General features: G+C 44.6%; 1 protein-coding gene across 2 annotated transcripts; it reads right to left on the bottom strand.

The window, feature by feature from the left end:
- Window positions 1-400: 400 nt before the first annotated feature.
- rexo1 (REX1, RNA exonuclease 1 homolog) lies at window positions 401-19,370 on the bottom strand. Of its 2 annotated transcripts, none has more exons than XM_063201571.1 (17): window positions 19,268-19,370; window positions 17,734-18,853; window positions 14,971-17,312; window positions 14,437-14,523; window positions 13,947-14,193; window positions 13,313-13,470; window positions 12,380-12,517; window positions 11,707-11,830; window positions 11,115-11,240; window positions 9,743-9,880; window positions 8,324-8,437; window positions 7,105-7,178; window positions 5,815-5,925; window positions 3,719-3,834; window positions 3,256-3,394; window positions 2,767-2,887; window positions 401-1,592 (listed from the first exon to the last, which is right to left on the bottom strand). In XM_063201571.1, exons 2-17 carry the CDS (start codon window positions 17,912-17,914, stop codon window positions 1,504-1,506), a joined length of 4,305 nt encoding a protein of 1,434 aa, XP_063057641.1. In that variant the 5' UTR covers window positions 17,915-18,853; window positions 19,268-19,370; the 3' UTR covers window positions 401-1,503. The 2 variants fall into 2 exon arrangements, with proteins under 2 accessions (XP_063057641.1, XP_063057640.1); XM_063201570.1 differs by having other exon boundaries at window positions 14,437-14,526.
- Window positions 19,371-19,503: the final 133 nt, after the last annotated feature.

Raw genomic sequence — 19,503 nt, forward strand, 5'->3', positions numbered from 1 at the left:
ATGAGGATGATGGGACTGGAATGATGTTGACCATGAACAGGGATGCATCCATTAAGGAAAAAAAAACTTTTATAGGTTAAAAACCAACCTTCTGCATTTCAGATACAGCATCATTAATCCTGTGTAGCTGCTGCTTTTTGAACCAAAATGTTGTTTCCAAAATAGTTACTATAGTTGCTCATCAGTCTTGTAACAGGGCAAAGGGCAATACCACATTTGTTTTGTGACCGTTCATTGGCTGTTTAACACCAAGTTTGGAGTTCTCTGTATGGAATCCTTCAGTTTCCAACCCAGCGGGCAACCGAAGGAATAAGTCGGCAGTATTATTTATTTTACAGTTATATTGCTTTGAATTTAGAATAACGTTGATAATAAAACCCAACCAGAAAGCATATTCAGTCATTTAACATGGTTTAATACAAAAAGAAAAACATACAAAACAACCTAGCAGCATATGTACAAAGTAGCGTGCCAGCTCCATATTTCAAACACGCACACACAACAAAACTTCCTTATGATTTTGATTATTACCATTTTACTGTATATACTGTATGCTGATATCTGACGTTAATGTTTCTTTAGATTTCAGTGATGGCTACTGTGGTAGGCAGACAGGTATGGGTTCTACCTACATAGGAGGTTAGGGGCAAACCATAGTGAGTTCAGTATCTGCATCTTAGGTCATGCATTTATTGGCACTGTGGGCCCTCTGGAAGAAATTTCTGAACTACCCTAGGAGACAGGCAAAACTTCCAAAGCTTCTCTTCACTGAGAATATAATTCTAACTACAGTGGAAGCTTCTAGCACAAGAGTGTGACTAATAACAGAACATTCTAATTATTATAATAATACAAAGTAATACTTTGAGTAGTTTCAAGTCTTTTTTGCCATTCGTCAACAATGTGAACAACCAACAACACGTTCCGCCATGTAAACAATTTTCTTAAAAAGAAAAAAGAAAAGTACTATCTGTAGTACAAGAGGTTAAATGACCTGCTAAGTGCATTTACAGTAGACTTTATTGGGCAGTTGTCTCTGTGTGAATTTTCACAAAAAGGTGACAACAAAACAAAATTAACATTAAACAAATACAGCCAAATTAGAAAATAAAAGAAAACGAAAGACGTGCCTGCATCCTAGCGTGTTGAAACAGCTATGTAGCTAGCTGTAGTGACGTGGGTTTATGTGATTATTAATCTCAACAAGTTATGTCATGATTATGTCTAGGGGATTTAACGGTAGGGATATCCATAGTGCAACACGCTCGAGCTCCAATCAGTTCGGCCCTCCTCCCCTCTCACAATACAACAACCGGAAGCTGCACTTTCTCTGCACAAACTTTACTCAGACAGGAGCCCAGGCCAACAGTGCATTTTCACAGCTATGGGGCACATTTGTTCTCTCTTTTTTTAATCTCTGTCTCTCTCTTTCCTTCTGCCCTTCAGTCTTATGCGTCTTCTCTCCTGAAGCGTTGACATGTAGAGGAGTATTAAGGTCAAAGGTCATCTCTTGACCTTGGCATCCTCCTTGATCTTCCAGATCATCAGCTCCATGCATGCACATGCATCCTCGCTGGAGTCATGACCTTCAACTGCAGATTACAGAGGAAAAAAGAAAGATGCACTCAGAAACAGAGGGTTTTTTTTTGGTATTTTACGACTTTTTTGATGATAGGGCAGTGTGAGAGGTGGACAAGAAGTAAATGGGGAGAGAGACAGGGAGGGGTCTGCAAATGACCCTGGCCGGGAATCAAACCCGGGTTGGCTGCCTGGCAGACGAGTGCCCTACCGGTTGGCCATGGCAGGGCCAAGATAACTCAGAAACAACTCTGTCAGTTACTCCAATTGAAAAGGCTTGACCAACATTTATACATGTGTCATATCACATATCACATAGGGACCCCCTCGAAAAAGAGATGGAACATCTCAAGAGGCTATCCCTTAATAAAAGAATTGAAAATCACTACTGCGTGTAATGAGCTGGAATAATCACAAACAAGTAAGCGTGAGAATCAGACTTCATGAATCACACCATATTGATCTGCCGTTCAATTCACCATGGCTAGTCCCTCCAGTAACCACAAGCTTTTAGAGTAGACCATCAGGTTGAACACTCAAAGTTATGCAGCCATTGTCACAGTCTGAGTGACCATCCTCACATACTAACTATACATCAAAGATGTTTAGCTTTTGAAGACCACCTGGGATACATTATGTAGCAAGCTTTACACGTTAACAATTCTGTCCATCAGCATTACCACAATTTCCCTTGGCTCAGAGGTGAGTGCAAGGGATATCTTTTTTCCCCCAGTTACATTTCACAAACCTTCTTGAGAAGGCATCTACCAGCCACTTTCAGAGTTCCAAATCATGTCTTGATATTTCAGCATTCCAAATTATATTTTCCGTTACTTGTGCTATGGTGATTTGAAGAGAAATGCAAGAGAGCACTAGCCTGGGAAATCTCATGCTGCTTTGCACAATCGTTTCGATCTGAAAGACAGCATGGATTCTATCCCTCAGCCCAGATCTTGGGCTATAATCAGAGAGCAGGGGGGTGGAAAGGAGATGACTCCAGTTTGTTTGAACAGATATAACTGGCACTATTGGCTATGGGCTATGTTGATAGACATTCGCAACGCCCAATAAACGGCCGTCGTCAATCGTAAACCACTCACCCTCTACAGGATTTACAGTAGGCCGGTCTCGCATGTGATTAGGTCTGGTGGTAAGCAGGCAAAGAGACCACAAGCATGGGAGACTCACCATTGTCCTGGATGATGCGTTTAAGGTGGTCTGCCATCAGGTTCCTCAGGGCTCGTTTGTAAGGCAGGCCCAGGCGATGGGGGAAGACTATTGCTGTGTCCACTACAGTACTGTGCAAGAGCTGAGAAGGAAAAACGATGCAATTAAGCAACATTGTTTCGGAAGTGAAGCACATTTTGAAGACAAAGAAAACGGCAGCAAAAAAGAATACAGAATACAAAATATTCAAACTGAAAATTAAATTGATGTGAGTGAATAATGACTGTTCACATGCACAAACAGCTTTCAACGCTGTGCGCATTGTCAGTAAATATCGGCGCTATTATATTTTTGGGTAAACCTATACAGCCAGTTCTTGCGCTGTGAATCAGGAAGACGCCAAATATATGCATTTTGTCCTTACAGAAAAATGATAATTAAACAAAGTCACAGGAAAACAAGACTTGAAAGACAATTGTTAAAATCCAACGCAGTTGACTGGGGGTTCACCTTGAGCGCCAGCAGATCGCTCTCCAGGCTGTGTCCAATCAGGATGGACTCTGCACTGAACATGCTGAGCAGCACGGCCTGCACGTCCCGCAGGGTGATGGTGGTGTTCTCCAGATCCTCCTCCGTCACGCCAGAGAACCTGCACACAGACGAGGACAGAAAAGAGATGAGAAACGAATAATAAAGAAAAGGGAGGTAAAAGGAGAGAGAGAGAGAGAGAGAGAGAGAGAGAGAGAGAGAGAGAGAGAGAGAGAGAGAGAAAGAGAGAGAGAGGGATAGAAAGACAGAGAGAGAAAGGCGAGAAAGGAGTTGGAGTCAAAAAACAGAAAAAGAGGGTGAAAAATGCAAAATGGAAAGCAAAGCAATATGTAAGGTGAGATGGGTTTTTTTCATGAAGTTGTTGACATCACTAGTAGCTCTTCCATATCACCTTCTTCAAAATCACGCCTGGGCTTTCACTTACCTGGTGTTGTAGTCCACCACTTTGGCCTCAGGCTTCACAAAGGTGTCATAGATAACTTTGAGCTCCGAGTTGATGACCGTCACCCTGGTCAGCTCCAGGCCTGTCTTGGTATAGCACTGCAGATGGACGAGAGAGAGAGAGAGAGAGAGAGAGAGAGAGAGAGAGAAAGAGAGAGAGAAAGAGAAAGAGAAAGAGAAAGAGAAAGAGAGAGAGAGAGAGAGAGAGAGAGAGAGAGAGAGAGAGAAAAAGAAAGAGAAAGAGAGAGAGAAAGAGAAAGAGAAAGAGAAAGAGAGAGAGAGAGAGAGGAGGGGGTATGAGTTGAGGGAGAAATGATAAGGGCAGTCAGCTCCGTGTTACACTGACTATCACTGCCTATGCACTTTTGTTTGCTCATCATTTGTCTACATAGTATAGTTTTGCTTAAATTCACATGGTTGACAGTGAATATATTTACTTTACCATTTGGAGAACAGGAGTATTTGTGACGATTACAATGATAATGCAATAAATTTCAATTGTGTTGAGCAGGCAGGCTAACTGCACAAGTCACAACCAGACAATAGCGATATGGAAAAGACAGACTCAAACATCACTGTAAATGTAACGCAGTATGGGGAGTAAGTTTTAAGATCAGGATAGCTCTGTGCTGCTGTGAGTGTGCCTGTATTATTGCAGGCCATTTTCCGCATTCAGAGAAGGAGTTGAAAGAGTGAGCTCAGTAAAGGAATGTGTTACATTTTCAAGCATCAAAGGGTATGTTGTAGCTGTATATGATGGCAACTGGTGGCTAGCATGTGTTGAGGAATGTATGCTGAGCACTGGAGAGGTGAAACTGAACTTCCTGCATCCTCATGGACCATCTCCATCCTTCACTTTTCCCTTCAGACCAGATAGACTTGTCATGGATCATCAGGATGTGCTTCTGGTAGTGGAACCTAACTGCAACGGGACGTACTTATACATTATCTACAAAAGACACAGCTGCTGCTTCAAATGCACTGGTAGAGTACAAAATGAGAGTGTAGCCATTTATTCTCTCTTTAAAGTACGGTAAAGGGAAGATGACACAGGTACACAGAGAAGGAATGTTCAAACATTCACACATCATCATTTGGTGTGTATAAATGGACATCTGCCTTAGTTTCTGAAACCTGGGACCATGGAAACTGACCATTTTTGTTTTGTTTTTGTTTTGTCATGTGATGCTACTATGGTATTACCATATTATTAGTAAGTGGTCTGTATGATGCCATATTTGTGAGTCAAATTCTCTCTGAAATGAATAAAGAACCGAACACCAGCATTTGAGGTGTTGCTAATGACATTGCTGGCTACGTTTGGACAAGGAACTGGCCATTTTAAAATATAGTTTTTTTAGATATTCAATTTTTAATTTTTCAATTTATCATAATTCATATTCTGAGAGTTGTTGTATTCCAAGCTGATTGTGTAATATGTAGAGCCAGAAAAGAGCTTTCAAACAATACCACAGGCATCTTTTTGTGACTAACACTGACTGATATATTCAAGGCTGAATGTATAGTGTCCTACCCTAAAATGTGAACCTTTCCTAGTCTGTTTCTCCCTTAATATTAGTGTCAGATTCAAACCAATGCAGTTCTGGGGTGCTACCTTGCTACTAAAAAGGCACACCAAGTATGATTGAAATCCAGATCGGTCGGGTCCCAAAGCGTCTGATTTCACGTGAAATGACCCAAATACGTATCGGCATACATAGTTACTTGAGCACTTGGAGAGCACTTGTTTGTGGCCTATGCCCAAAGTTGGGCGGTAGGCGTAAGTAAGTACGTAGTTACGTACATATTTCTATCCATATGCTCTATGATAACACCCTCACACCCAAGAGGCCGCCATGGCTGAGAGGGCTAAGGCACCCGTACCATTATACCTGGGTTCGATTCTGACCCGAGGTCATCTCCAGATCCTTCCCCATCTATCTCTCTCTCTCTCCCCACTCATGTCCTGTCTCTTCCATCCGTACCCAAAAGATCCCCAGTTTTCCATGATCAAAGTATGAACGAAATCAACTGACACAATGTGTGCGCAACACTTGACACGTATGGGCCATAACTCACCATTTCGCAGTCCAGTGCAAACACGCCCGCGTCCCCATCAGCTGGCAGAGACTTGTCGAAGGTTTTGACGTATCCATTCAAAGACTCCTTACGTCCGTCCTGGACGTGTTGCTGCAGTCAAGACAGCACACCCACACAGTGAAAATAGGCCCCGGTCTACAGTCAAATCTTAAGGGGTCTTCAGGAGTCAATGACTCAAGTTTCACAAAAATGTAATCATCTTGATCAGTAAAAATGCTATTTGTCACATATGAACTTCATTCCACAAATGTGGATGACTGGTTACACTGTGAAACAGTACCTAGACAGAATTACCACAAAAGTCTTGGGTATTCAAAACGGCAAATGTATTTCAGGCACCTAATGTTATTGCTTCTACAACATAGAAGGAACATTGCTGGAATCTATAATTAGTTAGCTATAATGAGAGTTTAACAAAGGACTTTATGGACATTCTCTACATTGCAACCAAGAAATCGGGAGATCGGATTGTTTCCCAGGACATGCACCTTGACGGGAAAAGAATGCCTTGGAATTCGGACTTAAACGGCAGGAGTGCAGAGACCCCATCAGCTTTTTTCTCTCTGTGCTCTGACCTCAGTGGCATGCGAGGAATGAGGTGGTAATGCAGCTGACATTTCCCTCAGCTGAGCAGCAGCAGCTTCTAGAACGGCCGTCATACACACTCGTATGCAACTCCATACTGGGCTTGATGTCCGTCAGATGCATGTTACCAACTATCTGGCACGCTTTGCATTGCATAGATTTCAGACCCATTCAATTGCATAAAAATGAAGTCTGGATGTACCATTTCTTTTAGCAAACTGTTACTGTGCACATCGAGTTGCATGTTTCGTGCTATACACATAAAGTCATTATAACTACTAATACTATGGTTAAGTATTTGCATCATTTCACAACATATTAATGTGAAAACTGACACACTGTGGAAACATCTATGATGAAAACAATCACACTCTCCTCAAATGTCACACATGCAATATCTGGAAGTCCTTGTGCAACACAATTCACACTACACAGCAATACACCAAAGTGTTGAAAATGTTTCAAGCATTCTAATATGGTGCTTTTGCAAACAGTTTTTTTTTTTTAAACTGTTCAGCTGATCAATAAACCACTACAAAGTAGATCCTAATGCAGGATATGGATTTAAAAATGGCAAAACCAAACTGTTTCACACTCCAGGCTTTGGAAAATGAACCTGACGCAGCATATTAATTAATTACACCACTTAAAAAAAACCCAGATGTTTAATAAGACGGCGCTCACCTTTGCCACCTGGCAGCCTGTTGAGCCTACAGCTCCTGAACAGCACGAGTACTGCGTCTCCCAGCCGCCCGACACTGCAGGACCACACAAACATCACATGTCAAAATAGAAAAACACATAGTACATTTGATTCCTCCAACACCACATGTCAAAATATAAAAACACATAGTACATTTGATTCCTCCTACACAAACCTGCAAGCTAGACTGCTCTAGAGTGCACTAAACAAGACAAACAAGGCAGGTGTGTCTGTAGCAAGGTGAAGGGGGGAGTAGGGGTAGACATGGGTAGATTGATCAATTTAGGGGAATAGGGGGAGAAGAAAGCCTATAGCCTATAGAAATACACCTTCTACATTCCAGCAACAGAAGTCCTGACATCATCAACTCCCATGACCTGATGACTTCACCCCTTCCATTAGATTACATTATTACATTACATTGCATTTGGCAGACGCTTTATAACCAAAGCGACTTTCAAAAGAGGACATAATCAAGCCAACATCACAAGCAAATACAAAGTGCACAAAGTGCACCTTCCACTACTATGTCCCCACCTCACCCCTTCCACTAAAGAATACCGGTTCTATATCTTAGCCCAGATGCACCCAACTAGAAGAAAATATTCTCTTTGCCAAGCAGATTGGTGTACTATCACAACAAGGGAGGGAACGATGGCTCGGCCACAGATTTAGCTACTATTCACAATGCTTTATGTGGCAAGTTTCTTTTTTATAATCTGTGTAGCAAAGCAGTGGGGTGGGCTTAGCAGAGTGACGAAAGAGCTGCATTGTTTGGTAGTAGTTTGAATTGTTGGTTCCATTCACAAGTTTCAGGTTTTAATTCATACATTTCATGTCATAGTCTAGCTTGTGAAGACACTCATCTACCTTATTACTACACTCACTAACCCCGCCCATTTTAATTGTCAACCCCGCCCCTTTCAATTGTTTGTCGTACTACCCTCACAGCATTTCCAGCCTGTTAGTTCCGGTTAGGATGTCCATAGCCCTTCTCAATGATTGGTTAACCGCAGAATATAAAGTGGATAACTATGACCCCCCCCTCCGGGCACACACGCACGCACGCACGCACGCATGCACGCACACGCACAAGCACACGCACAAGCACACGCACACGCACACGCACACACACACACACACACACACACACGCACACACACACACACACCAGAATCTGCCCTTTCTGTGAGCTCTGACCTTTGTGTCGTCGTAGGCGACCCCAGTGGTGGTTGCACTCCTCCTTCCGCACGCAGCTCCCGTTCACGTTGATCTTGTACTCGTGTCCGCACCGGCAGCACACTTTGGAGAAGGCTGTCATGGGACACAACACAATGCATCAGATGCTATGACATGCATTAGGTAAGGCCCCCCAGTGGAAACAAAAAAAAACACATGGATGAGACAAAGTGTTTGCTGCCTGCATGTGTTTGAGTGTGTAATGTATACTTGTGATGTAGGGTCAAGCCTGGTTTTTGCTCAGAAACCAAATTGTATACGCAGTGCTGCAGACAGCCCAGCAGAGATTTCGCCCCCCTCCGCAGACACTTGGTGTGCGTGTGCACCTCCAAAAATGTGACTGCCCTCAGGAGAGGTAAGCAGACAACCGTGGCAGCAGCCGCTGTGATTGGTCCTCTGGACCAGAGCCACTCTGTGTTTGATAACAAGCAACTACTTCCTTGTTTTAACCTTCACCAGGCTGAAGGTCTGCGAGAGGAAAATGAATGCATGTGATATTCACTAAATAAGTTGCCCATGCTTTGTAGCTTCATTTATTTACATGAACCCACTTGCAAGCTATGACGCGGACGTTATATAGGGGCAGTTGAACAGTGTTTCCATAGAAACATTCTGCTTCGTGCGACTTGCTCTCAACAATGAGCCACTTCCTTATTCCAAACTACCGTGGCGGCCCATTGGGTAGGGGGCCCTTTCACACGACTTTGTCCAGGGCCCGGCCAAAGCAGTCAGTGGTCCTGCAATTAATGCTTCAGAGAGTGGTTCAGAATATGACATGGACTGCCTGAGCAACACTGCCCGGCATTGTTTTAGTAGGACAACTCTTGGTTTGTGTTAAGGTGTGGGCAGAGAATTACAGAGAGACTTCTGGTAACAATACTGCACACTGTAATACAGTCACCCATGTCTTGCGACTGCTGCCTGCTTGGGTCTGATAAGTCTTGAACTTATGGCCATTCCACAACACAGACACGTCCCATCAGCCATTCATTCCACCGCTACCATCACATCACATGGCACACAAGTGATATGCATATTATATTTAATGATGCTTTGGACTGTAACATGCATATATGGCATAAACTGATATTGAGATGTAATATCAGTACATAACATGGTGAAGGACAACGTGCCCAAGTAAGTGAGTAATGAGTGAATACACCAGAAAAAGAAAAACAAGGTGTAAATGCGGAGGACAGGTGTTCATGAGCAAGTGGGTTATGGGGACGAGTATGCACAATATGTTGAGTTGAACGTGTTAGAGACCAACACATTGGTGTTATAACACACAAACATGCACCTGGTCTGTCCAAATGATTTCGCAATGTCCAAATCAATAAAATTCAATGTTATGAAGTGTAAGAGTAAAGTGGTGCTCACGGTCTAGGTTCTTCTTCTCTGGAAGGTTGTATATGATGGCGTGTCCTGGGTGGTCAGGGTTGACTCGAGGGTAGTTATGCTCCTGCAGCTGTTCCTCTGTCATCAGGTACTCCTTCAACTTATAATACAGACTGGCACCTTGGGATCACACACACACACACACGCACACGCACACGTCCATGAATAACACACCTTTGCACCGTGCAAACAGAAAAAAACTGCTGAGATGCAACTCAAGGAATATTAGAGCTGTGCAAAGCCATCTGTCACGGATAGTTGACTCAGCAGTATGAATACGCAAGATTTACAGTAGCAGTTTTTTTTTTAAAATTCAATATGCTTTGCTCCAACCAATTTGCTCATCCAAATGAACTGTTTGGATAAAGTTCTCATTTCCTTTCACACTGATCTTTCCATCTGTATTAAGAAACCTGGCAGGAAGTACTGCATCTGCCTCTGTGCAGAGATGAATAATAGCACTTTTTTTCCTTTACCTCTTCCAGTGTCTATGGCAGGATTAACATGTACTGTACAAATCGAGGCAATTCATTTTGGGTCCATGTACTCTAAATCCACCCGTTTCATTGGAAGTCCTGTCCTGTGCTTCTTCTCATGTCTAACATTTACAGGCATGAACATGTATTTTCCAAATGCCCCCCACCACCTTCTGTAGAACTTTGGTCTGACAAAGGACAGTCCTCTTTTCACAACAAGGTTAAGTGAAAGCCCACGTGGGAAACTCCCATTGTTCAAATCTATCTTTGGGTACTAATATCTAATCTAATCTAAATTGCCATTGTGCCACAGAACTCCACAGCAGCCAGTGCTCAATGCAGGCAACAAAATTGCATTCATGCCTCACCCGTGGTCAGGGTACCTCAAGTCATGGAAGAGGATGGGGGAAGAGTACTGGTTAATTACTCCCCATCACCAAACTGGCGGGTCGAGAATCAAACCTGCAACCTTTCTGCACAAATACACCTAGCGCGACGTGATTGAAGCGACAGAGCGATATGAGCGATTGAAGCGACTACAGTATGTCCGTTACAAGCAGAAGGCAAAGCATTCAAACATTCCCATTGGCTGTGGTCACTGACCTCTATACAGTCATTGGCTGTCGCGACTGGTCGCCAAACCGCGTCAGAAAGTTGCAAGGATTTCAACTCCAAACTGTCGCTCTCGTCGCGCAAATCGCCTCTTGTCTCCACAATCGCTTTTGTCGCGCGACTCGATACAAAGTCAATTACTTCTGTCGCTCGCCTCGCTCTCGTCATGCTAGGTGTATTTGTGCGGTTTGGGCTACAAGCCTGATACCCTAACCGCTTTGCCCCTTAATGCCTGCAGGGGGCAACCTACAGATGTGTGCAGTCACCTTTGACCTCCGGCGCCTGCTGCTTGCCCTGCCGGTTGATGGTGAAGCTGGTCTTGGCTGCCATCCGGCCCCCCAGGGTCTTCTCGTGGGACTGGGCCTTCTGGCTGCTGCTGGCTGCCTGGTACTCTAGAGAGTGGAATGGGGATGGGGGGTGGGGGGTAAAGGAGCAGAGGGGAGAGGAGAGGAGGTTGAGTGGGGGCAAACAGAAAAACCATGATGCTCACTTGACTATGCAGCAAATACATTGAATTGCAATACAAAATGGGAGTTGAGTTGGATCACTTTCTGTTTCGATTCTGTGTGGCACGTGCATGCTGAGTATCTTCATGGCATGTAACTGCCGGCGAAAATGCAGGGAAATTAAAACAACAGAGTTGCTATGGGGGTGATCCAAGTTTCTTGTATGATCATCCCCCTACAACTCTGCTGCGATTTCCAGCAATATTTGGATCTGTGTGTCTTTTAATGGGCTGCAATCCTACTGAACTCTGTGTGTGTGTGTGTGTGTGTGTGTGTGTGTGTGTGTGTGTGTGTGTGTGTGTGTGTGTGTGTGTGTGTGTGTGTGTGTGTGTGTGAATGGTAAGTGCCTTACTGGGAGGCTTTGCGGCAGGCGAGGTGCTCTTGTTGCGAAGCTTCTTGAGTGTGTTGACGGCCACGTTCAGGTAGATGTTCTTACTGCTGCTGCGCTCGTATACCACCTGCTCCTCATCCAGCGCCTACACACACACACACACACACACACACACACACACACACACACACACACACACACACACACACACACACACACACACACACACACACACACACACACACACACACACACACACACACACACACACACACACACACACACACACACACAATGTTCACACCCTGCAAACAACCCCTGCATCATACACAGCCATTATTATTATTGTATACTTAGAAATAGTGAATTCATGTACTGTATTCTGGAGTAAACAAACATCATGCACAAGTAAGAAGCACAGCTAAAGCAGACACAGATACACAGACACTCCCTCCCTCTCTATGATCCATGATGCTGCTGCCCAGTGGCGGAGCAATTACACACAGGGTCCCAGGGCAAGACACTTATAGGAGTCCCCCCCATAAGACCTGCCAAGGTCACAAAAGGGCCCCCAGCATGAAACGTGAGGACCTTGGGCCCAGGGGCAAATGCCCTGCCCATCCTTTCTTAATCCCTCCCCTGCTGATGCCCCAATTGTAGTGTGTTGCAGGCGGGGCAGGGATGGGCTGCTTACCATCTGGAAGGCTTCGGGCTCAGAGGGACAGACCTTGAGGCACTCGTCGATGAAGAGGTTGAGGTAGCGCTGGCGCACCCCGGTGGCCACCTTGGCCCCGAACTCACACGGGATCACAGGACGCTTCATTGAAGAACTCTGAAAGGAGGGATGAAGAGAGGAAAGAAAGACAAATGGATGAATGGGATGAAGGGATGGGCACACATAAGGTCATGACCAGCCACAGCACTAGGGCCATGTCAATCCTGAGATGCTGGCTGTGTCTATTTGTTGTTCCCCTAATCCTGAAGTCTTTATAAATCTACTCCGTTGCTTGACCTCAGCCAATAAGGCATTGATTACGTAGATGCTGGGTTGCAATGTGGACTGTGCACTAGAAGACACCACAACACAGGAGTTCAACAAACTTTTTTGGGACAAGAGAGTGAGGGGGGAAAATAATACCTCAGTATTGAAAGTCTGTCCGACATCTAAATTAAACATTGTTTTTTAGTTTTTTTTAAGAAGATGACAGAGTAATCATAACACGGAGGTAGGGCCACAGCAGGACCACTCTATGCATCCCAATTCATAGCTGTCTCGAAAGGGCACAGTGAAATGCCTATGCTTAATATTTAACCACTTATACAGTACATGATGGCATTTCTTTCCTCTGGCTCTTACAGGTTTGCCCATTACAACCGGGAGTGGCATCTGTGCAACACAACCTTTGAGATCAGCTGCAGTATCCATTATGCATATTTATCCTCGAACCGTGTTGACAATTCTGCTAAAAAATGGTAACCCGTTAATGGGTTGATGTCTTCAACATAAGAAAAGAAATGGACTTCACTGAACGTGAGAAATGGACTCGGCCCATTCATCTCTTTGGCTATCTGAGTACATTGACCACAATGTGCTTCTGAGGCCATTGTGGGAAGCAGTAAGGCTCACCTTCATGGTTGGGGTGTGGGCCACTCTCTTCTGCATGGTGGTGGTGGAGGTCTTGGAGAGGATGCCTGCCATGGTGTGGCTCTTCACCGCGGGCTGTTCAGAAGCGGGCCTGGTCGGAGACAACACCCTAGAGGCACCCTGCTTGGCCTCAGATGAAGCTGAAAGGAAGGAAGACATCAAGACATTGGGCATGAAGATGCAGCCCAAGCAATTACAACAGTGCAGCCAAGTCAGTGAAGTCAGCGAAAGTGGAAAGCTCTTATTTCCTGGCCTCATATTTCACCCATAAAGCCAACCAGCTCATTTTACATTGCACTTTTGGAGATGAGCCACCTGCTGTTTAGACTGGGGTCAAAACAAGATTGAACTCACTTTAGGTGCAGACAGCTGTATCTTAAATAGCTGAAGTGCCATTTATAATAGAATAACTTTCACGGTCACGATTCAAATACAATTTACCCTATACACGGCCAGACACTTTACGGAAGGGTATATATATTTAAAAAACGGGGATATTTATATCACAGTAAATCTAAAAAGTAAAGGCCCATGCCAAACAGCTGTATCAAAATTCTTTCAACCACTACTCAGACCACTGATTGCAATGCAAGACACACCATGACTGGCATCTTACCTTTAAGAGAAAGTGCAGAGGGGTTGGGTCGATGGGCCACTCTCTTCTTCTCCCCGGCGAAGAAGGGGGAGGAAGAGGAAGAGGAGGATGCAGTGGAGGTGGAGGTGGCTTTGGCTTTGGCTGCCACTTTGACAGCGGCGGCAAGCTGCTCAGCCTGCTTCTGGGCCATCTGCATGCGCTTGTAGCAGATCTCCTGCGCTGTGGGCCTTGCATAAGGCCTCACCACTGAGGCACGGACTGGCTCCCCCTGCACGGAACAACCCCAGTCAGTGTTAAATAAAATTGTATTATTTTGTTAGGCTGACACTTTTATCCAAATTGACTTCCAACAGATTAAAGAAAATATGAGTGGAGAATAAAGAGTAAAGAGGAATAAACAAGGCAAGTAGAGGTGACAGGGGTATGTTGTGAAAGAAATGTATGCCATGTTAAGTTCAAGTAAGCATGGCTTGTCTCATACCAGCAAATAAACTTTGGCACTCATACTCACCCCCTGTTCTTTGAAATGTGAGACTCGCTTCTTCTGTCCCGGGACGACTGTTGATAAAGTGCTTTCAGACGCATCGCTGTCTACAGGCTCCTTGGGAGGGAGAGAGAGAGAGAGAGAGAGAGAGAGAGAGAGAGAGAGAGAGAGAGAACAATGACTTTGTTTACCCCACATCTCCAATTTAAATTTTGCTCCAAAGTGACTCCTAATAGCTCTCGGTTTTACAATGATGCCAGATGATATGTGTAACTATAAATCAAAATAAAAAAACAGCAGTTAGATGGGTCCGATCCTGGATTGTGGCAGTTTATATTTATTTTAAATAATGAAATGTTCCTTTTTCAGAAATACAATCCATGTCGCATCTAGAGTAGTCTGTATGCATTGCGATGAACTTCAATATTCGTAAAGGAACTTAGGATCTGTAATCTTGACTCCATGTCAAAATTAGAGATACGTCCACTGCTAGAAAGTGTCATACAAATAAAGCTCCTATCTATTCAACAGGCAAAAAATAAACAGAGAGAGAGTGAATACCTGTTTGGCTTGCCTCCCCTTGTCCTCCATTTTCACATCTTTGGACTCGTTAAAGATTTGCAAGCACTCCTCCATTGGGTCGTCATAATCCAAGTCCAGGTCTGCAAGGCAGGAGTAGTCTATTCCGTCATCCACGTCCCCTGGATCATCCCCATCATCGTCATCGTCACTGCGGTCGTCTTCTTGACTTAACTCTTCTTCAGAGCGCGAGTGAGTGAGGTCCACCACCTCCATCTTCCTCATCTTCTTGTTGTTGTGGCTCGGCGCGGACGACCTCTGTCTGTGTGCAGAGGCCGACTTCCGGACGATGTTCTCCTCCTCCTCTCCGCTCTCGTCCCCAAAGAGATCAACGTGGCTCAGGGACCGGTGTTTCTCTTTGCCCAACTTCGCCGCTTTGCTGCTGGAGGATGACGACGACGACAAGCTGCTTTTCTTGCTGCTCTTGTCATCACCGCTCGACCCGCTTCCGTGGAGTGACTTGGTTTTATCCTTATCTTTCCGGACAGAGAGAAGCTTACCGTTCTTCTGTTCCTTATATTTGGAGGAGTCCTTTTCGTGGGTCTTGTCAGATTTATGCTTTTTGACCTCACTACTAGTGCGATCCTTTTCTTTGTGTCCTCCCGATTCACCTTTGACCTTCTCAGGCCTTTTGCTCTTCTCATCAGAGCTCTTCTCCTCTTTCTTACTCTTGTGCACCGCTTTGTCCTTTAGTTTGTTTTTCTCCTCCGTCCTGTCAGTCTTCTTCACGCTCTCTGAACTCGGTTTCTTCTTTTTGTCACTGCTACTAGAACTTCCCTTCCTCTCCTTCTCGCTACTGCCGGTTTTCCCACTGGACCGCTTCTCCTCCCTTTTCTCATCTTCCGTCTTACTGCTTTTCTTTTGGTTGTCCTTGTCTTTCACCTTCTTTTCGGTAGCTTTCTCTTTCTCTTTCGGCGTCTGTTTGGGCCCCCCCTCATCCAGGTCGTCCGAGTCCCTCCGTGAAGAATTCTCCTCTGGTCTGGAGTTCTGGTGTTTCTGCTGCGTCAGAACCTTGGAGGGAGCCGTGATGTCAACCTTCTCCTCGGAGCTTCTCCGCGAGCCGTCCTCTGCCGAGCCACTTGAGCTCTTCCGACGCTGTAGGTGGCCGATCTTTGTGGGGCGGTACTCCATGCCGGAGCTCTCCCCGTCGGATTCAGAGAAGCTGGCCGTGTACTTCTGGCTGTCTACCGCTGGCGGCCGCTGTTTTTTAACCGTAGGCACGTACTCCTCGTCCACAGAATGCTTCCTCTTACTTGTCGGTGGAGAAGAGGTCTTGGAGTCTTTCTCAGAGGTAGATGCCCGCTGGTCCTTGCTTTTGCTGCTCGGTTTGGCAGAAAAGTTGGACAGAGGGTCGTATTCCATGTCAGTGGCGGGTTTGGATGTGTCAAGTGTGTATTTGCCCTTGTCGACTGTGTATTTACATTTGACCGAGGTGGAGCTTTGTGGGCTGGGAGAAGGACTGGAAGGGGGTTTTGTGGGACTGAAAAGTAATGACTTTTTTGACGCCGCTTTATTGACGGCTGTGGGGACATACTCCAGAGGACTGCCATGGCTGTCCTCACTCTCAGAGTCCAAGATGTATTTGTTTGAGCGGGGGGTTGGACTGTAATCAGTTCCTTGTGTCATTTGATAGCTCCCAGGATCGTAACCCTGATGAGAGACCACAGGGGAAGTCTTTTTCCGCTTGGCATCCACAGTGGACGACCTTGCTGTGGGTTCATAATCCTGGTCCGCCGTATGTGAGAGAGATACAGTCTTTTTCTGCTTGACATCCACTGTGGATGATCTTGCAGTGGGTTCATACTCCTGGACAACTGTATGCGAGAGAGACACAGTCTTTTTCTGCTTGACATCCACTGTGGATGATCTTGCAGTAGGTTCATACTCCGGCACACTCGTATGTGAGAGACACCCAGTCTTTTTCAGCTTGACATCCACTGTGGATGACCTTGCTGTGGGTTCATACTCCTGGACACCAGTATGTGAGAGAGGTGCAGACTTTTTCTGCTTGATATCCACTGTGGATGATCTTGCTGTGGGTTCATACTCCTGGACACCCGTGTGTGAGAGAGGCGCAGTCTTTTTCCGTTTGGCATCCACTGTGGATGACTTGGATGTGGGCTCATACTCCTGGTCGCCCATATGTGAAAGTTTCCTTTTTTCCCTCTCCACCTCACACTGAACAGCCTGGATGGCCCGATTGACCAGTTCGAGCTCTGTGGCATCCCCATCCACGGGGTGTCCCGTTGCAGGCTTGGCCGCAGGTTCCTCATTGCGATGATCTGACGGCCCAACCTCAGGGCTGAAGGGGTCATATCCTTCTTCTGCACACACAAACACCAAACAAGAAAATGTTACTATTCAACATTTTTTGTAAAACACGAAGGTCATGTGCAACAAGAAAACAATTTAATATGTTTTAACAAATACAACTGGAGAGGTAAATAGCGTCAACAACTAGCGAACATTTCGTGATATTGAATTACTTATATCAACATCACATCATTGCCGACATTGGCTCAGTGAATGGTATCCGTAGAGTGATAAACGTACACTATCAATGACACTTAATGCCCATAATGTTACTAGAACATCTGTCTGAAGTGTCCTCAGAGAGTCCAGGTAGCTGGAGTAAACATTCCGATACCAGCAGCAAATCCTCACTGTTCAGGTGATCAGTGAAATTAGCGCGGGACCTGCTGGTGTCGCCTACAGTATTTGTTTACACGAGGAAACGGACATTACCATTTGAAGGGATTTCTTTGGTTTTTCTGACTTCAAACCCTCCATAGGACGTCCTTCTCTGGTTGCTGTGTCTGAAATGACAGTATGGTCTGTTGCACCCATTTTTGACGATCTTCCCGTTATGGCTCTCGCTGTAAAACGGGCAATCAATCCCACGGAAAAACCCGGTGGATCTCAACATAGTCACCAAAACTCAAAAGCATTCCTATGTAATTCAGGCCAAGGCATCACAAGTTAAACTTTTTTTATTGAAAAAATGAACAGCTATCTGTAGATGAATCTTTCTTATACCACTTTCCTTCTCAGTAGGAACAACAAGCTTTCGCACGACGCCATCTTTTATTGTTCAACTAAAAAAAAAAAATACACACGCATAAAAGGACCCCGCCGTCGCGTGCCAATGACGTCATATAACAGAGGGAGGGCCAGTAGGCCATCTAGTGCCTGTGTGAATTTGCATCAACATTTCTACATGTTCTCAGAACCTTGTGGCTGTCAAAGTGAGTTTAACGTTTTTTCGTTCTGACATTCATTGTTTTATGAGCCATGCATTTGGCAATCTTGTCAACAGAGATGCCTTTGTTAAGACATCCATCATTCTTGTGCATGCGTGGGTTGAGAATGGGCAAAGAATAGCCACAAAGTACAAGAGCAGATATCAGAATTTCCCCCCACCCAAACTGAATAAATGTAAGCTTACTCCAACACAAGACGCATTCTGTAAAACTTTATTAGCACCTTTCTGCCCCCCCGTCTCCCCTCCCCAATCAAGACAGATTTATATGTGTGCACCTTTCCAAAATGTCTGTCAAACCATTTTCAGCATTTCTGTCTCATTTTTACCAACTTGTGGCCCCACACTTAAATGTGCAAATTGCATAGGCTGTTAGAACAGTGGACATGTGTCTTGTGGCTTGCTGGGGAAGCCCTTCACCATCATTTCAATACATTATTGAGTAACATTGAGGTATAGGCCATATTGTTAACTAATAAAATTGACATATTGCATACAATCACACACAATTAAATCACACTAATCAACACAAGGCGCTTCCAGGCAGTCTTCATGTAGGCTAATTTCCATCAGTCACCTTCTTCAAAGTTCCAATAGCTCACAGTCCTTTTAAGAGAAAAACAAACAATTCAAATAGGGGTTACACGCGACAAAATAATCCGGATTACCTGCATCATGCAAGACATCAAATTCAGGCAAATTCCAGAGTCTAATCTTGCATTTTAGATCTACAGAGTCCAATAAGAAACTCATAATATGCTAATGGAATTTCTCCTTATTTGTGATAATGTCTCCTTCATGAATCACTTAAAAAAAATCTAACACAATTTGTGGTAGCCTTATAGTAGTATTATATAGGATAACCTGGAAAATTAAACATTGTAGTGGCCATCAGAAAATAAGCGTGAGACAAATATGACTAACAGTCAGATTACATATTCATTTATACTGCTGCACAAAGGTTTATAGTTTCAGTTTGCCTAGGGCCTAGCTCTAGCTCTACAAGACTTCTTAACTCACCACACTGCCTTCCGGTTTTAAACAGTTCCTGTCTCAATCTTGGACTGTATTATAAGCTTTTCTGTGATGGCAATTGGGTCGTCAATTTGGTCCTTAATTAACAAGTCTAAATTGAAACATATTATGCCAATTAAGTTAATTGACAGTGCTCTGTCAGCAACAGAGTTGTCCTCCTCGCCACCAGGTGGTAAGCGTTTGCAATCAGTCCGTTCAGCTCTTGCTCTGCTCTGCTGTCA

The sequence above is a fragment of the Engraulis encrasicolus genome, chromosome 6 (assembly GCF_034702125.1).
Source record: "Engraulis encrasicolus isolate BLACKSEA-1 chromosome 6, IST_EnEncr_1.0, whole genome shotgun sequence".
Classification (NCBI taxonomy): Eukaryota; Metazoa; Chordata; class Actinopteri; order Clupeiformes; family Engraulidae; genus Engraulis; species Engraulis encrasicolus.

Excerpts from the sequence above, each read along its gene's own strand:
- rexo1 (XM_063201570.1), bottom strand. The coding sequence starts at position 17,914 with ATGTTGAGATCCACCGGGTTTTTCCGTGGGATTGATTGCCCGTTTTAC. Across the intron at positions 5,926-7,104 it reads CAGGCTGCCAGGTGGCAAAG|CAACACGTCCAGGACGGACG; the intron begins GTGAGCGCCGTC and ends TCTTGACTGCAG. Across the intron at positions 2,888-3,255 it reads GCGATCTGCTGGCGCTCAAG|CTCTTGCACAGTACTGTAGT; the intron begins GTGAACCCCCAG and ends TTTCCTTCTCAG.